Source organism: Mastomys coucha, unplaced genomic scaffold, assembly GCF_008632895.1.
Source record: "Mastomys coucha isolate ucsf_1 unplaced genomic scaffold, UCSF_Mcou_1 pScaffold12, whole genome shotgun sequence".
Classification (NCBI taxonomy): Eukaryota; Metazoa; Chordata; class Mammalia; order Rodentia; family Muridae; genus Mastomys; species Mastomys coucha.
The window spans coordinates 15305511-15322250 of NW_022196894.1; the positions used below are offsets into that span (position 1 = coordinate 15305511).

The following is a 16740-nucleotide window of genomic DNA, read 5'->3' on the forward strand; positions in this document are numbered from 1 at the left end:
TTGGGAGGCAGAGGCAGGTGGATTTCTGAGTTCGAGGCCAGACTGGTCTACAGAGTGAGTTCCAGGACAGCCAGGACTACACAGAGAAACCCTGTCTCGAAAACACACACAAAAAAAAAAAAAAAAAAAAAAAAAAAAAAAAAAAAAAAAAAAAGAAGGCAATTCAAGTATGTGCTACAGCATGGATGAAATTTGAAAATATATGAAATTAAATACATTCACAAGTGGACATTTCATGAGGTGAGCACCAGTTACACGGGGTACACAGTCAAATTCAGACTCAAAATGGTGGGAGTGCAGGGTTTGGAGATGAGGAGTCAGTGCTTAACAATAATTCTGGAGATGGTGGCAATAGTTGCACAGCCTTGAGAATACGCTTATTAATATTACTACTGCACTGTATGCTTTACAATGGTTACTAAGTTAAATTTTGTCGTGGACATTTGAGGTGATTCTCTAAAATAAAACCCAAAAGGCAATTTGGAAAAATACCTATGTAGAAGGGGCTTGGCTGGGTAGTCTTTTGCACAAGCCTGCTGTTCACTCTCTGATAACTGGCTCAAGCTGCTTGGGCCTGAGGGTGATCGGAATTCACAGAAACAACCCTTCCCTTAAGGGAAGAAGTTTAAATTATCAGGTCAATTAGGAAAGATACAACCGGGGGAAAAAAAAGCCAAGTTTCATTCACACTTCAAGGAGGTGTTTCCTGGCGGGGTGCCCCTTTTATTGCTTTTGGCCCAGGCTACTGAAAGGCCCACAGACCCTTGGAAGGTACAAAGTGATCTTGATTCCCGTTTCAAGGATCAAAGCGAATGAGTTGGGGTGTAAATGCAGATAACATTTCAGAGATCTTTCATGAAAGGAGTCACCAGAGCAGGGAAAACAGGGAGATGGTGTGTTATGCGTGTGCTTGCTTTAGAAGGGATGCAGCAAAAGCCTTCTGTTCCTGGTTCAAGGCCCGTCTAAACACATGTCCGGAGAGTGCGATGGATGAAACTACAAGAACACAGAGAAGCTACAGGGACAAGCTATGCATATGCATGCGAGGAGCACAAAGGCTCATCTCCTGGCCTCTCCAAAGTGTCAGTGCTGCGCAGCGCGCTGGCCTGCTTGCTTGCAGCTGCTCGGCATTCAAGTGGAGGGGCAACACACACACAAAGACACAGACACTTGCCACTCAGGGAGAGATACTCCCCAGGCCTGCAGGCTCAGCAGCCACTCAGTACCGGAGGCCTGATGACGCCCTTAGCCTTTAGACCCACGCCGGCCCAGAGCAGTCCTCCAGGACTGGGAACGCATGAGAACCGCCCCCGACCCCTGCCCCACGGGGACCCAGGACCACCCAGCGCGTGCGCACCGGGCCTCTCCGCTTAGTACCGAGCGCGCGCTTCCCATCACCCCCCGCGCTGTCGCGCTGGCGCGGTGTGGACGTCGGCGAGACTGAGACCTCGCTGTTCACGGCGCAGGCGCGGCGGGCCGAGCGTGCGCGCGCAGCCCCGCGGGAAGGCTAACTCCGGGCGTGCGAGGCGCCAGAGCGGGTACGTCGGGGGTGGCCGCGCACGCCGAGGGGGCGTGGCCGACGAGGTGCTTGCAAGACCCTGGGATCCCGCTGCGTCTGGCTGGGATCTCTGCGGCGGGGTCTGTGTGGTGGCTCGAGGTGGGGCGCCGGGGTGGGGGCTCTCTGTCTTGAGGAGGCCCGCCCCCGCTCACCTGATCCTGCTCTTCCCTTTGCAGGTGGCAGTGGGATCCTGCCCTCGGGAGTACGCCCCTCTGCTTGGTGTTCCTCGGCGGATCCTCTGACCCTGGCGGCCCCTCCTGGTGCAGTCTTAGGTAGGTGGGCTTCGTTGCCCCGGAGCTTAAGATCTGAATGTCCTGCATGGCGATTTCTGGCGGGCGGGCGGTGCAGGTAGTCTGTCCTCCACTCACATTTTTGGCTTTGGGCAAGTTCTGTCTCTTGGGTCTCGGGAGCAGAGAACTCAGCCGGCGTATTAGGTATTGCCCGGCCCTCGGAGGAAGCTTATTACCATGCGCCGCGGCCCCTCCGTCTTCTTGTAGATTGTTATCCGTCCGGAAAAAGGAGCGAAATTACCTAGTGCCAGGCAGGGAAGGCGGAGAGAAGCGAGAGAGTTCAACAGACAGGTATGCAGAGGGCGGCTTGGGATGATCATGAAGCTCAACATGTTAGTGACTGGCTCAGTTAGGAAGCAGCAGAAGTTGACTGCTTGCGCAAGGGTTGGGGCTCTTCTCTCCTAGGTTGTCAGAGGCACTCAGGCATGCCGGTGAGTAGGCAGATAGCATCTAAGGTTCACAGCTGGGGCAAGAGGTCTTGGTGGCACACTGGGCTCTGGGCGTGCAACATGGTGTTTGTGGGCAGCCTAGCTTTGGGGACTGGGGCCTGGTTTGTGGGAAGTTCTCACTGAGAGACTGGATCTGGCTGATGATGACGGTAGGAATCCCAGGTCAAGGTCTGGGCTTTCAGGTGTGAGTCAAGGGTCTACCTGAGATGTTCTGAAATGTTTGGATGGTAGAAGTAGGTTGCTGGTGGTGCTGACAGCTGAGTGTTGCAAGCCACTTTGGAGGTGCTGGTCGAAAGAAGGAACCTTGCTGTACCTTTTTGGAGAAACTGATTCTGGGTTTGGGGTAAACACATGGTGTGAAGACATACGAGGCAAGACTTTGTGCTCCTAGGAGAGAGCTTGTGGAGAATTGGGCTGTGTGTATAGGGATGAAGAGAATTGAGAGGAGCTCTGCAAGTGGTTGGCTTCCCTCCCTAGAGAGACTGGAGCAGAATGTGAGAGCCCAGGAGGGTTCCTTGTCCTCCTTCCTGGTCTGGCCTCTGGTGACCATAACCTGGAATACGGGTGGGTCCAACCACCGAAGGAGCTTTCCAGGCTCAGCCCATGAGCTGGTGGTAACAGGAGGAGGCCTCCAAGTGGAATCTCAGAATTTCACTTTTGGAGGTAAGGGTGCTTGGTTATTGGCTGGGATGAGGATGAGGGGAAAGAGCTCAGGATTGGGTAGCTTTGCCTGCCTGCAGGAGGTCTCTCTGGAAAGCTGGGAGCAGGAAGAAACAGATAAGCAGGGCAGCCTGCTTCTGTCTGCCAGGTGTTCCTGGTGCTGTATGTGCAGGGATGTTTTGGTGTGCTCAGTTCTTAGCAGTTTACAGTGTTCAGGCAGCTGGAGCCTACTCACTCCACTCTGAAGGGTAGTCCGTAACCTTCAAAGTGATCTGTGTGGCTAAGCTTGTCTCTGCAGCCAGGTTCTGCTCCTCTGCTGTCATTTACTAATTGGTGTGTGACTGCATACACATCACTTTGCTGTTCTTCTTGGCAATGATAATAGTACCCAATTTGTGGGTGGTGTGTGGTCAGCATTCAGTACAAATGAAACAAATGACAGTTGCTGCTGTCATTGCCCTAAAATTCCCTGATGTTCTGATCTGGTCCCTTCTAGGATTGACAGCATCTGTCATTACACCCTGGAAGTCGTAGGCAGCATTTGTCTATTTCCAAATAGGAAACCCCTGGGTCCCTCCCCCAGTTCAAAGCAGCTAGTCAGATCCCTGAGGGTTTTCTGCCCGCTGCCTCCTCCCGCCAGTCAGTGGTGATGGTTGAGCCTGGTCCCTGCTCTTCCCCACCTTGTTTTTGGACAGATTTCCTTGGATGATGGCCTGCATCTGACAGTCCCTCGACTCTTACTGGCTGAGCTCCCCTGGTCCTCAACATTTACCTGGAATGGCAGTCTGCCACACCCTGCCCAGCTGCTCCTTGACCTATTGTGCTATGCCTGCCTCTTCTGTCCACACCAGGTCTTCTGTGGGCACGTCCTTCCTTTGCTCCTGGCATGCTTCGTGGCAGGTGCCCTTGGCAGGGCCCTAGTAACTCCGTCCAGATGGCAGCCAGTTTCACCACTGCACACCTTTGGCAGCAGAGGGATGGTACTTCACAACGTGACCCCTTGGCGGATTCCTGGATTGAGAGGCCCTACTGTGAGAACCCCATGTTTATATGCACCACCATGGAGCGGAACAGTACAATTAGTGATTCCTCTGGCAGTAAGCCTACGGAAAGGAGCCTTCCAGCTGGAAGCATACCAGATCCTTGGCCACTCAGGACAGACTTCCACTGGGTTCCTGGCTCTGACTTGGAACCTTTGATGGCTCTCCATGACTACTACACTGCTTTTTTGGCTCAGCTGGGTGATTATATGTCTTCCACTTTGAACACTCTTAGGACAATCTCAGCTCTGTTTGTGAGAACCTCAGTTGACTGATAGACCTGGCTTGGGCCTGGCCTGCTCCCTACCGCAGTAGGTACCTTGCCTGATGATTATGAACTCTTCTGCCAGGATCTCGAAGAAGTTATTCAGAACAGTTTTGTTGAGTACCATGCCACTATCTCCTGCACTTCACATCAAGCCAGCCACCAGTGGTCCCATGGCTGCCCACAGTAAGGCAATACTTAGTTAGGTGTTCTCAGAAGCCCCAGCACTCAGTATGGGTACTCCCCTGAGGCCTGCCTTAGCTGCTCCCTCCAAACCCTACTTGGTTGAGGTCTAACCCTATATCCAGGAGTGCCTGGCCCATGAGAGCTCCCCTGGATCCCGAGAGTCCTTGACCCAGTCTTGTTTTGCATTTAGTCTTTATTGTACTGCTGTGAGGCCTACTTGCCTCCCACCTAAAGGAGGCAGCTCCCAAACTTGTCTCGGTACGTTTAAAATCTCATAACGCCTCTTCTTGGAAGCTAGAATCAGCTTATCTGGGGAACTTAGAATCTCAGAAACCAGAGAAGAGTTCTAAAACATAAGGAGACCGAGAGTTGTAGCTGGGTATCCCATGGTTGGTGAACAGTGTCTCAAAGATCCCACAAGAGCCACCCTGTTCACTACTTCTTATCCCTGTGTTCTGAACATGATCTAGATGTGCAGCAGTGCCCTTTGAGATGAAATGCTGTGCATAATGAGGGAGTCCCCCAGCTCCCAGACAGGACAGTGCTGTCTGACTCCACCTACCCCATGGCTGGATAGCTAGACAGAAAGGCAAGTGAGCTCTCCCTGCTCCCACTGGGATGTGGGCCTGTGTTAGGCTCCTAGCTGAGTTCCTACCCCACACCTGGAAGTGCTGTTTTACTTGGCCAGTTTTACAGGAAAGGCTCTATAGGTCATTTATAGCACTGTGTCCAGATGCAGCCCCCACACATAACATTGGTGTTTCTCTGCCTCTGCCCTGCTCTCTGTGACTTCTGATGCTGGGCTACAGTGGAAAGAAGCTGTTTGAAGGGAGCCTTTTTAAATATTTTGGTTGGTTTGGATTTTTTTGTTTTTTGAGACAGTATTTCACTATGTAATCTTGCCTGGTTTGGAACTTTATATAAACCAGACTGGCATTGGACTCTTAGCCCGGCTGCCTCTGCCTTCTGGGTGCTGGAACTAAATCTTTTTCTTTTTCTTTTTTTTTAAAATGGTATATCTGTGGAGTATAGTATAATTGGATCTATAGATATATAATGATCCTATCTGGTGATTACCATTTCCTGTTCGTAAATGTTGATAATTTCTTTGTATGGGATTGTATTTACACTCCTCTCATGGTTCCTTATAAAAAATGAACTATGTTATTGCCAACTCTTAAGCATACACTGTGTGGTGGAAGGTATCTAATTTTCCTGTCTTTTCCTGGTCTTCCCTGTCTTGTTACCATTACCTGCCTTTTGTTTCCATCAGATCAGCTCTGATAGCTTTCAAATACAGATACAAATGCATTTGGCATTTGTGTCTCTACCTGTTTAATTTACTTAACAGTGCCTTTGGTTCCATGTTGCTTGGATTTGTTTTTTGTTTGTTTTTGTTTTTGTATTCTTGTTTTTTTTTAATGGTTAAATAACCTATTGTATGTATATATTGCCTTTAAAAAAAACCCACTCATCTGTCACTGCACACTTTGGTGGATTTCATTTCTTGTAAGCAGTGCAGAAGCAACCATATTCATTCTTCTGAGGGATAAGATGACATCGTGGCTGAGAACCATACTTCCTGTGGCTTATTTGAAGCCCTGGGCAGCTGGAAGGTTTGAATGCAGGAGGGTAGGATGTAAGCCTCTTGCTAGGTTCAACACTAGTTGTTGCCCTTTTTTACAGGCAACATAGCCTGTAAAAAAGGTTATGCTGAAAAAAGTCCCTACCCCCCCCTGCTTTGCAGAGTACACACATACATACACACACACACACACACACACACACACACACACACACAGATTGAGCCTTTACGTCAGGGTTCTGCCATAGATATGTGTTCCTGGAAGCATTGCCGATCTCAATAAACACAAGTTGACTTAACTGCTGAGTGTGTATGGTGGCTGCTGACAGAGTCTTGTTTTGTGAACAGAAATTCTGTACTCATTCTGTCAGCAGAGCCCAGCCGAGTGTCACAGGTGTGCAGTGGTGGTTTCCAGTGGAGCCTATGAAGATGGGGTCTGGTCAGAAGAGCTTGGGCTAGAAAGGGAAGGAGTGCCAGGTGTTACGTGGCCTTGGGATCTGAGCTTTGGGTAAAGAGAAGAGCAGGTAGCAGATGGGAATGTGAGGCCTGGGATTGGAATGAAGAAAGACCAGTTCTGCACAAGGGTGAGTTTTTAGTGAGAGCTGAGCATGTGGGCTCCTTTGAGCCAAATTGATCTGAGGACAGGACACAGCTGCCCAGTACACAGCGTGCCTACTTGGAAGTACTTAGACAAGAGCATCACTCTTTCAGTTTTACTGTTGTGGAAGCAACAAGAGGAAACCTTCCTAGACACTTAATAGAATCATAGATTGGCTACTTTAGGAGAGACCATGATGAGCAAACATCTGGTCAGATTTGGAACAGGTTGTTGCATTGTTTACTTACTAAGAGATGTTTCGGGTCCAGATGGTTTATTTGTGAATTATTTCAAAGTACAGACCCCATGAACATAGAACAGCTAGGAATGTTGCTAACAGAAATGATCTTGTAGAGCACTAGCCTTCTATTCCAGTTTGCCCAGCTGCTCCATGGCTAGAATAAACAACTCTCTCTTATTCCTTAATTGGCTGTGGCTGGGCCTGCCTGGGACTCTGGTAGTGGACCCTGGAATGGCTCTCTGGGATGATTTGTCTAATTACTCACTGGCTCTTGCTGTGTTGCTAGCTCCTAATGCATCTGTTTTCCCCTCTACTTGAAATTGCCATCACTCCAGCTGACCCTGATCTTCTTGGGACATCTCTCTCTTTTTTTTTTTTCAAGACAGGGTTTCTCTGTATAGCCCTGGCTGTCCTGGAACTCACTCTGTAGACCAGGCTGGCCTCGAACTCAGAAATCTGCCTGTCTCTGCCTCCCAAGTGCTAGGATTAAAGGCGTGCGCCACCACCGTCCGGCTTTAGGACATCTCTTAAGGCTTGGGTAATAGTCTGTCACACGTCTGAAGGCCTGCTGCATGGCATCTACGGTTGACAGGCTTGGGAGTACTCAGCAGAGTCTAGGTGACATAGAAGATTAGTCTGTGTCCTCTTTAGAAGTCCACTTACTGTGTTGGGCTCTGAGGAAAGGAGACCGTATATCTGCAGTGTCCAGGTTAGCCCTGGGTATCTGTACATGGAACAAAAGATAGGATTAGCCAGGCAGTGGTGGCACACACCTTTAATCTCAGCACTTGGGTGGCAGAGGCAGGAGGATTTCTGAGTTCAAGGCCAGCCTGGTCTACAAAGTGAGTTCCAGGACAGCCAGGGCTACATAGAGAAACCCTGTCTCCAAAAAAACCCAAAACAAACAAACAAACAAACAAACAAAAAAAAAAAAACCACACACACACACACACAATAAAAGAAGATAGGATTGTGGTCCTCCAGACCATTATAAAGTAGCTTGTCTCAGGACTGGAGAGATGGCTCAGTGGTTAAGAGCACTGACTGCTCTTCCGGAGGACCCTCGTTCAGTTCCCAGCACATGGCAGCTCACAATTTCCTGTAACTCCAGTTCTATAGGCTCTTACACCCTTATACATAGATATACATCCAGGTAAAACACTAATGGACATGAAGTAAAAATTTAAAAAATTAAAACAAAGTAGTTTGTCTCTAGTGACATCAGCAACAGTGGCAACAGCATCCAGCTTCCACCAGCAGTGACCCAGGTGGTCTGTTCCTCATAGAGAAGGCTGTATCAGATTAGGCCTGTGTGTGGGGCTTGGGGTCATTTACCCATGCTACCACTAGGAATGATGACCTAGAAGAGGGCTCTCTAAAGCTAGACACAATGACAGGCATGCCTCTGACTAGTGTATACCGCTAACTTCCCTGACTTCTCATCTTTAGGCAATAGGCTATAGACCTTATCAAAAGGTTTTGAAAAGACCAATCTCCAAGGAGAGTAGAAAGTACTGGCAATAAAGTCCTCAGAGACGTTGGAGTGCTTTGTAAAGCAACAACTTTTGAAGTATTTGGGTATTGGAATAGAGAGAAACAACAGTGAGACAAACCATTTAGAATCATATATGTTGAAAATTTGGTACATCATTGGTGGTGTTTCAAATGAATGTCAATAAAACCACTTGATAACTGGTTGGCTTTCTGGAATGTAGTGGAGCAGGGTACCTACATCAGTGCAGCACACACACACTCCAGATGGATTAAAGATGACTTTTTTTTTTTTTTAAGGCTCTAAAAATGCTTATTAGCTTCCTATTGTAGCAAGTGCTGAGATAATCAGTTTTGTGAAGAGGAAAAGTTTGGGATCACAATTTTGGGGTCACAACTGCTTCTATTGGTAGTTCATCATGGTGGCAACATGTAGTAAAAACATTCACCTCATGTCCAGGATGAGAAGGTGAAAGAAGGGGCAGAGGTCCCAGGATCCCCTTCAAGGGCACACCTGTGACTTGAAACCTTCTCTGAGACCCCATCTAAGATTCTACCACCTCCTAGCAGAACCAAGGTGGGGACTAGTCCTTTACCCCATGTGCTTCGAAGGTCATTTGAGATCCAAACTGGAGCAGTTCTGCAGAAAAACAGGAGTAGTTCTAAGATTTTAAGTTTTGCATGTCCAGAATTACAAAGGATATGGTAGGTGGGCTCCCTCATGCAGTTTGTGGGGATATAAAAAGCTTTTCCTTCGTCCTTAGTGGCTGGTCAGGAGGATGAGGATGATAATACACTATGCCCTGGCAGAGGCCTAAGCCCCTGTGACTCTCTGTCATCACATTATGGACAACAAAACTAGAAGAGTTAAAGAGTCAACTGCCATTCTTACAGCTCTGTCAGCATCAGCTACAACTTAAAAATGTCAGTAACCTGAGTGGGCACCTGTCATTTGCTGTTCATCCATGTGTCTTGGAATGGACTAGATGTGCTCTACTTACTGCTGTATCTCAGAAACACTTACCAACAGGTCCCCCGTCTTCAAGTCCTACACAAGCCACTTCTGCACCTGAATTACAAAGGTCCTCCTCATGTGGGGTGGTGTCTTAGTCACTGTTCTATTGCTGTAAAGACACACTAGGACCAAGGCAACTGTTTAAAAGAAAACATTTAACTGGGGGCTTTCTTAAAGTTTCAGAGGTTTAGTCCATTTTCATCATGGTGGGGAACATGGTGGCTCGCTCACATGGCAGTGGAACAGTAGCTAAAGTAGTTGAGAGCTACATCCTGATCTAAAGCAGGAGAGACTCTGGGCTTGGCATGGGCTAATAGTGACACACTTCCTCCAACAAGGCCATACCTCTTAATCTCTTAATCCTTTTCTTAAAGGATTAAGATGGTTGTGATTTACAGATGGTTGTGAGCCACCATGTGATTGCTGGGAATTGAACTCAGGACCTCTGGAAGAGCAGTCAGTGCTCTTAACCACTGAGCCATCTCTCCAGCCCCCCTCTTTTTTTTTTTTTTTTTTTTTTTCGAGACAGGGTTTCTTTGTGTAGCCCTGGCTGTCCTGGAACTCACTCTGTAGACCAGGCTGGCCTCGAACTCAGAAATCTACCTGCTTCTGCCCCCCAAGTGCTGGGATTAAAGGCATGCGCCACCACGCCTGGCTTCCAGCCTCCCTCTTAATCCTTCTAATCCTTTTAAATAGTGACTAAGCATTGAAATATATGAGCCTATGGGGGCCATTCTTTTAAAACCATCACAGGTGAGTTACTCAGTATTGAGCTGAGTAAGTAGCCATTCACATTGGAAGCAGTCACTGTGGAGAAAGATTAGGCCTATAATCGTCAGTGTGCATGCTCAAACCAGAAGAAATGTGTCTCTCCCATGTTTTTGAGTGGAGAAATCCAAGGTTCAGTTGCAGGCACCATGGTTTTTCCTAAGCCTCCCCTTGGTTTGTGGGTGGCCACCTTCCCTGTGTCCTTGCCCAAACATTCCTCTGAATGAATTACCATGTCCTTATCTACCAGGACACCAAGCATGTTGGATCAGGCCTACCCAAAAGATATTTTACCTCAAGTACCCTATGCAGATATAATCATTTTCTGTCATACAGTGGGGACTGGGACATCAGCTCAAGAATTTGGGGTATTCCCAAAACAATGCCCAAGATGGGTTTTATTTTTATTTTTTAGTTTTCAGCAGTGCTGTGGGCAGCCCTTTGTACTGTGTGCAGGGCCCCTTGGGGCCAGTGCTGAGGTGTGGAATTTCTAGTCTCTACCCTGAGTAGGCTGTTCATAGCTGTTCTGTACATGAGCTTGTTTCATTTATTATTTAAGAAATTTTTCCCTACATGAGGGTTCAAAGGCATTGTCCTGTTTTTCTAAAGTCTCATGTGTTGCCTTTGACATTAAGCCTGGAGTCTCCTTGTTAGTGTGACTGGTATAAGGGAGGCTCTGCTGTCAAGGCCTGTGATGGGCAGAGACTCTGACAACCATAATGGCTGTGTAATCTGAGCAAGCAATAAATTTTTCATGTGTGAGGCCACCGAGGTAGGGGTGTGTGTGTGTGTGCATGCACATGCCAGAGTACAGCCTGTTGTATCCTGACTGACAGAGGATTCTGTTTCTCCCTTTTCCATGGAGCACAGACTGGGTCTGGCCTCAGCCACTCACTGCTCTCTGACTACACTCTGGTCTAGTCTATCCTTAGTTAGCTGGCTTTGTAAGAAGTCTGGACTTTGTGGTAGAGAAATGTCCACCTGCATCTCCTTCCTCGTTGGCTAATTTTTAAACCACATTTGTTCCCAGGGAGAGAGGAAAGTCGAGTGGGCTCTGGCGTGCCACTCACCCGGCTCTCGCAGTACTTGCGTCTCACATCCTGGGATCACAGTATCTGGGCAACCCGCTCTCTAGGACAGTGGCAGCCATGAGCTACCATAGTTGTTTCTTGAGCCATAGTGTCCTCCATAGCAGACACTGAACCCTGGAGGGCCCTGTGGGTGGTTAAGGCCAGCAAGCTAAGAGCCATGGCATGTAGATGGCTCTGGAATGCTTGTATATTTGTCACATTCTTCTGCTGTACCAGTGAGCTACCAGGCAGATGGAAGGGGACATCTGACTTCTCCCCTTACCACAGTCTGTCCCTTGTGACTGTACAGTGCAGGGGCCCAGATATCTGGGGCTGCTGGAGAGTGTCCCCACCACCATGGCTAAGGATCTCCAAGGGGCCTTGGTTACTGGGCTCTAGAGCTGGTTCTAGCACGAAGGATGGTCACACTTCCTGTAGAGAAGCAAGAATTTCCATGTGTTGAGACACAGCAAGGCCTGGTGTTGGCTGGGTTCCCATCTCTGCCCATAAAGGCTTCAGGGCAGGTATCCTTCCTGCCACCTCTCCTAAGCAGTGGATAGATATCCTTGGGTGCAGCTTATGGTGCCTGTTCTTGGAGAACCCCTGTCCGCCCTGCAGCTCAGGAATTCTATCCTGGCATTAGCTATTTTTGACCAACTCTGTGCCTCACATACCCCAACCACGAGGCTTCCAGAGAACAAGGGTGAAAACTTCCTCATGTACTTAGCTCCTGGGACCTACTCCTACTACTACACCAGCCCGGCCTTGCCATCGTGACAGTTATTAGCCACGAGGATTTGATGGGACTTGAGGGTGACATTGCTGGGAGAGAGAGCAGCGTGGGCCGGCAGGAGGGCTGAGATGGTCTGCTTACTTCGTTGCTCTATCACACTGGCTGTCTCTCCAGTGGGACAGGCCTGTTGGGAAAACTGGGACTATAGCTAGTCTCTGTCACCCCTCTAAGTCACTAGTGCCTTTCTGGAGTGGGCCATGAGACCTGGTGGGACAAGTGGCCAGGAGGTATGGAGGACTGGGATTGGACACTGCCCCAAGGGAAGTAAAGCTGGGGCAGCACCACCTCAGAACGAGGCAATGATTGGCAAGTGGTTGGTCTCTGTCATGGAAAGAGCAGCAACCTATTTCTCCTGGGGAGAAGTCAAGCTTGACTTGTACCAGAAGGCAAGCGCAGGCTGCAGGGGTCGTCGTCATTGTGGTGCCTGCCCACTGCTTTCAGGAGAACAGTGTCAGCTCAGCGTGGAGATCATCTGTACAACCAACCACACAGTCTAGTTAAGGGCTTTCCTGGCCCTCAGGCTAAGCTGTCTGCCAGCGCTGCAGCCTGTCTGTCTTCTCTCATGGAAGATGGCCCAGTGTAGGCCTGGGGTATCTTCCCTTCTCAGGAAAGAACACCTGTCCACGTCAATTTACAGACTGACGGTGGTAAGCAAGGTGAGACGGTGGTTGGAGGGTGCCCTCAAGGCCCTGTGGAAGGTGCCAGTTCCCACGTTGGCACTGGGCTGCAGGCACCTACTTTCTCTGCTGTTTTTCTTCTCTTCCTGACATCCTTTTGCCTCCCCACTGTCCCAGAATGCTTTCTGGATTCTGTAGCTTTGAAGCTACTGCCTCCCTGCCTGCCTGGGTACTTCCCAAGGCGGAGACTGACAGAGGATTCAATGAATCGAAGGTCGCTAGTTGGGGCGTTGACAGATGCCCGGCCATGATACTATTTCTGATTTAATAACCGAATGGGAGGCTGGCCCTTTGTAATAATTAGGGCTAATTACTGAGGAGGTGTTGACAGACAGGCTGAGAGGAAACAAACTACCTTTATCCCGTGGCTTAGAGTCAGATTACTGGCCCAGTGCTATCTGCCCCTCAGAAAGTAGACGCTTCAATCACTCAGCGAGGCTTCAAAGGGGAAAGGCCCTGACAATGCTTGGGATTTGGAAAGCAGCAATGAAGTGCGCCTTTGACTCTGAGTCTCCAAATGGAGCCCCATTCCAGGAATGGTTTCTTTGTGCAGCTTGAGTTACCTCTGTAGACCTTCTTCCCGCACACTTGGGGCAGGGAGGGGCTGCATGGGCATGGACAAAGGATATGGCTGGGGCAGGTCCAGCCTCCCGGGGTCCTTCCTGGGCTGAGCTGCAGCATCTCTTGTAGTAGAGACCCAGGTCTCTGGATGCTAGAACTGGCAGCACATGAGCCCTACCTAGGAGTGTGTCCAGTTCTTTATGGGACAGGGAACACAAGGCCATCCCTCTCTGGAAAGGTCAATGTTCTCGGTGTTATTTATGGCAGGACCACTCCTCAGAAGCCTTGAGGTCTCTCATTTGAAGTTGCTCTGTAGGCAGCTTCCACCCTTGTCTTGGGCTCAGAGCCAAGGCCACAAAAGTGTATCTTTTGTCCATGGGCTGCCCAACTCATGACTGAAAAGGTATTGGAGGCTGATCTCTGGGCTGTATAGAACCCACCATATGCTGATCACCCTGCATTTCACAAATACTGAGGGCTGTGCTCAGTTTGGGTGCCTGGGTTTTAAGTCAAGGCACTGAGCAACTTGCCAATCATCTGGCTGGACAGCTCAAGGCTGCAACTGCAGCTACAGTACAGCTCCATGGAGGAGAACATATTGAACTGGCGGGGGCAGCCCAGACACTGGCCAAAGCTGCAGTGTGGGTCCAGTTCTGAACTTCTGAGCCTTGATGCCACTGACTTCTACCATCAGAGAGTCCTCTGCTCAGATTAGAACTGTCTGGGTAGTGCCTTCTGTGTTCTAGATACATCCTGGAAGGTGCTGGGCAAGCAGGAGGTGGGAGGAGGCCCTGCACCTTCATGTGTATCCCCTGTGTTTCTGCTATGGCTGTGTTCTTTCATGCCTGCCACACTGGGGGATCATGACAAGTGCCCTGGGCTGAAGGGAACAAGCTGGCCTTTCCCTGGCATACTGCTTTGTATGCAAAGAAAGTGTCTTGTGGGTCTAGGAGACGGCTTGGTGGGTAAGAGCACTTGCTGCTCCTGCAGGAGACCTGGGTTTAGTTCCCAGCACATTCATGGCTCTGGTTCCAGGAGTTCTGATGCTCTCTTTGGCCTCCATGTGTACTGTATACACGTGGTACACGTACAGACATGGAGACAAACACCCATATACCTAAGGTAAAACAAATATCCAAGTGCGATGGCACACATCTTCAATCCCAGCACTTAAGAGGCAAAGGTAGGGTGATTTCTGTGAATTAGATATCAGCCTGGTCTACACAGTGAGTTCCATGACAGCCAGGGCTACATAGAAATGTCTTGTCTTAAAAACAACAACAAAAACACGGTGAGACTCTGTCTGAGATGTTAAGTCTCTTATAGTGACCTTGAGCAGAATTAGGGGTTGCTCAAAAGCCAGAAATGTCTAAACAAGAATTGAGTTTTTAGTCATATAGTAGTGACAAATTAAATGCTATTAACTGAAGTACAAGAAAATTAACCCACATATATTGCATAGTATGTTTTATTTGAATATAGTCTTCCAGAGGATGGCCAGGTGAGCAGGGCTCAGCATGTTAGTGCACACAAAAGAGAACTCTCTCTTTGAGATCTTAGGTACCACTGAGGACTGAGATTCAGGCTGAATGCAGACTCCTGAAATGAACCTAATGTCCTTCTCCATCCCAGGACCTCTCCTCATGTCTCCTCAGCCTGCTGCCTTTTTTTTTTTTTTTTTGGTTTTTTGAGACAGGGTTTCTCTGTGTAGCCCTGGCTATCCTGGAACTCATTCTGTAGACCAGGCTGGCCTCAAACTCAGAAATCTGCCTGCCTCTGCCTTCCAAGTGCTGGGATTAAAGGTGTGTGCCACCACTGCCTGGCTCAGCCTAACTCTTAACAGTCTCTTATACTTCTTTTTTCTTAATTTTTTTTATTTTTATGTATATGAATGATCTATTATCATGAACACCAGAAGTGGAAATCAGATTCCATTACAGATGGTTGTGAACCACCATGTGGTTGCTGGGATCTGAACACAGGACCTCTGGAAGAACAGTTGGTGCTTGTAACTGAGCCGTTTCTCCAGCCCTTTACCCTTTGTGTTATTGATAACCTTGGCAGTTGTGAGGCGCCATAGTCTGGCTGGCACACTGGAGAACACTCCTTAGTTGATTTATCACTTGTTTGCCTCATGATCACACTGAGGCCCTGGGTCTAGGGAGGAAGAATATGAAGATAAAGTGTCCATATTCTCACATAAAATCATTGGTGTGTGTCATCCCTGTGCCTCCTCACTGCCAATGCTGACCTTGGTGGGCTGGCAGAGGTAGCGTCCCTCAGACTCCTCTACTGCAGTTGCTCTCTTCATCCTGCCCTCTAAGGAAGGGAGTCACTGCATAGCCAGAACATACATCAGGTGGGATCCTGTGTGGGAGATCACCCCCAGGGTCTGGTAGTGCACCCCAGGCTGGCCAATAATCCTCTTGCAACAGTCACCCAAGTGGTGGGGTCTTGAATGTGTACCTTCATGCGTGGCTTCCATCAAACCTTGCTCAGCATGGACTCACTGATACTTTAGTAGTAGGAGCAGTGTTTGTGAGCAGTGAGGCTTAACATTGACTGTAGCAGTGTCAGGCTGCAGAAAACTCATCCTCTCAACAGCCTGTTGATAGGGAGGCCCTTCGTCTCCTCTGACCGTAGTAGCCACCAATCTCTCCTCCCTTGTTCCACTTCTGCCTTTTCCAGACTGCTCTGGAGCAGTCCATAAATGTTAATAATTACATGAATAAATAATAAATACAAAATTACATGAACAGAACAGAATATTACACATCCTTTTACTTACACTAATTTGCTGAAAATTAATCCACACTGTTGGATTTGTCAATAGCTTGTTCCTCATTGTAGCCCATTCGCCTGAGGAGAGTCATTTGCGTTATTTTCTGTGTAGAGAGATTATGAATGAAAGTAAACATTTCTATGTATATATAGGCTTTTGTTTGCACTTAAGTTTTCATCTCTCTTAAGACCCTAGAAATGGAGCTGCTGGGTAATACTTAGGTTCATATTTAACTTTCAAGAAACTGCCACTTTTCAGAGTGTTACCAGGTGTGCTTTCGCCAGAAGCTGCAGTTGCAGTGGGGACAGTGTTGGCAGCACTTGGTTTTATCCATATGTCTTTCCTAACTTTTAGCTGTTCAGTAGATACGGTCTGGGTTTTGGCTTAATTTGCATCTCTCTAATGGCTATAAGTGAGCATCCTTTTCTGCTCGTTTACTGTTTGCGCATCTTAGAGGGTGTTTTTTGGTTTGTTTTTAAAATTATTTATTATTATTTTATTTTTATGTGTATGGTGCTTTATTTGCATGTACGTGTATCCACCACATGTGTGCCTGGTGCCTGCAGAAGTCAGAAGAAGGTATAAGATCCTCTAGAGATGGAATTATAAGTGATTGTGAACCACTATGTGGGTGCTAGGAGCCCAACCCAGGTCTTCTGCTAGAAGAGAAGGTGTGCTTAACCACTGAGCCATCTCTCTAGCACACACATA

The 16740-nt window shown here is 48.3% G+C and overlaps 2 protein-coding genes across 6 annotated transcripts in view; both read left to right on the forward strand.

Moving 5' to 3' along the window:
- Positions 1–1407: 1407 nt before the first annotated feature.
- Gnb1l (G protein subunit beta 1 like) overlaps positions 1408–16740 on the forward strand; it is a 72645-nt gene continuing 57312 nt past the window's right edge. The window contains exons 1-3 of one of the 5 annotated variants that reach the window (XM_031363374.1): positions 1551–1638; positions 1735–1830; positions 2056–2139. The gene's annotated coding sequence lies outside the window, so the exon portion shown is untranslated. The other 4 variants (XM_031363369.1, XM_031363376.1, XM_031363375.1 and 1 more) reach the window with 4 other exon arrangements.
- Rtl10 (retrotransposon Gag like 10) lies at positions 2149–6332 on the forward strand. Its single transcript, XM_031363377.1, is given in 6 exon segments — positions 2149–2960; positions 3653–4141; positions 4144–4312; positions 4314–4402; positions 4405–4469; positions 4472–6332. Coding segments are annotated over 5 exon segments (708 nt in total). The 5' UTR covers positions 2149–2960; positions 3653–3843; the 3' UTR covers positions 4559–6332.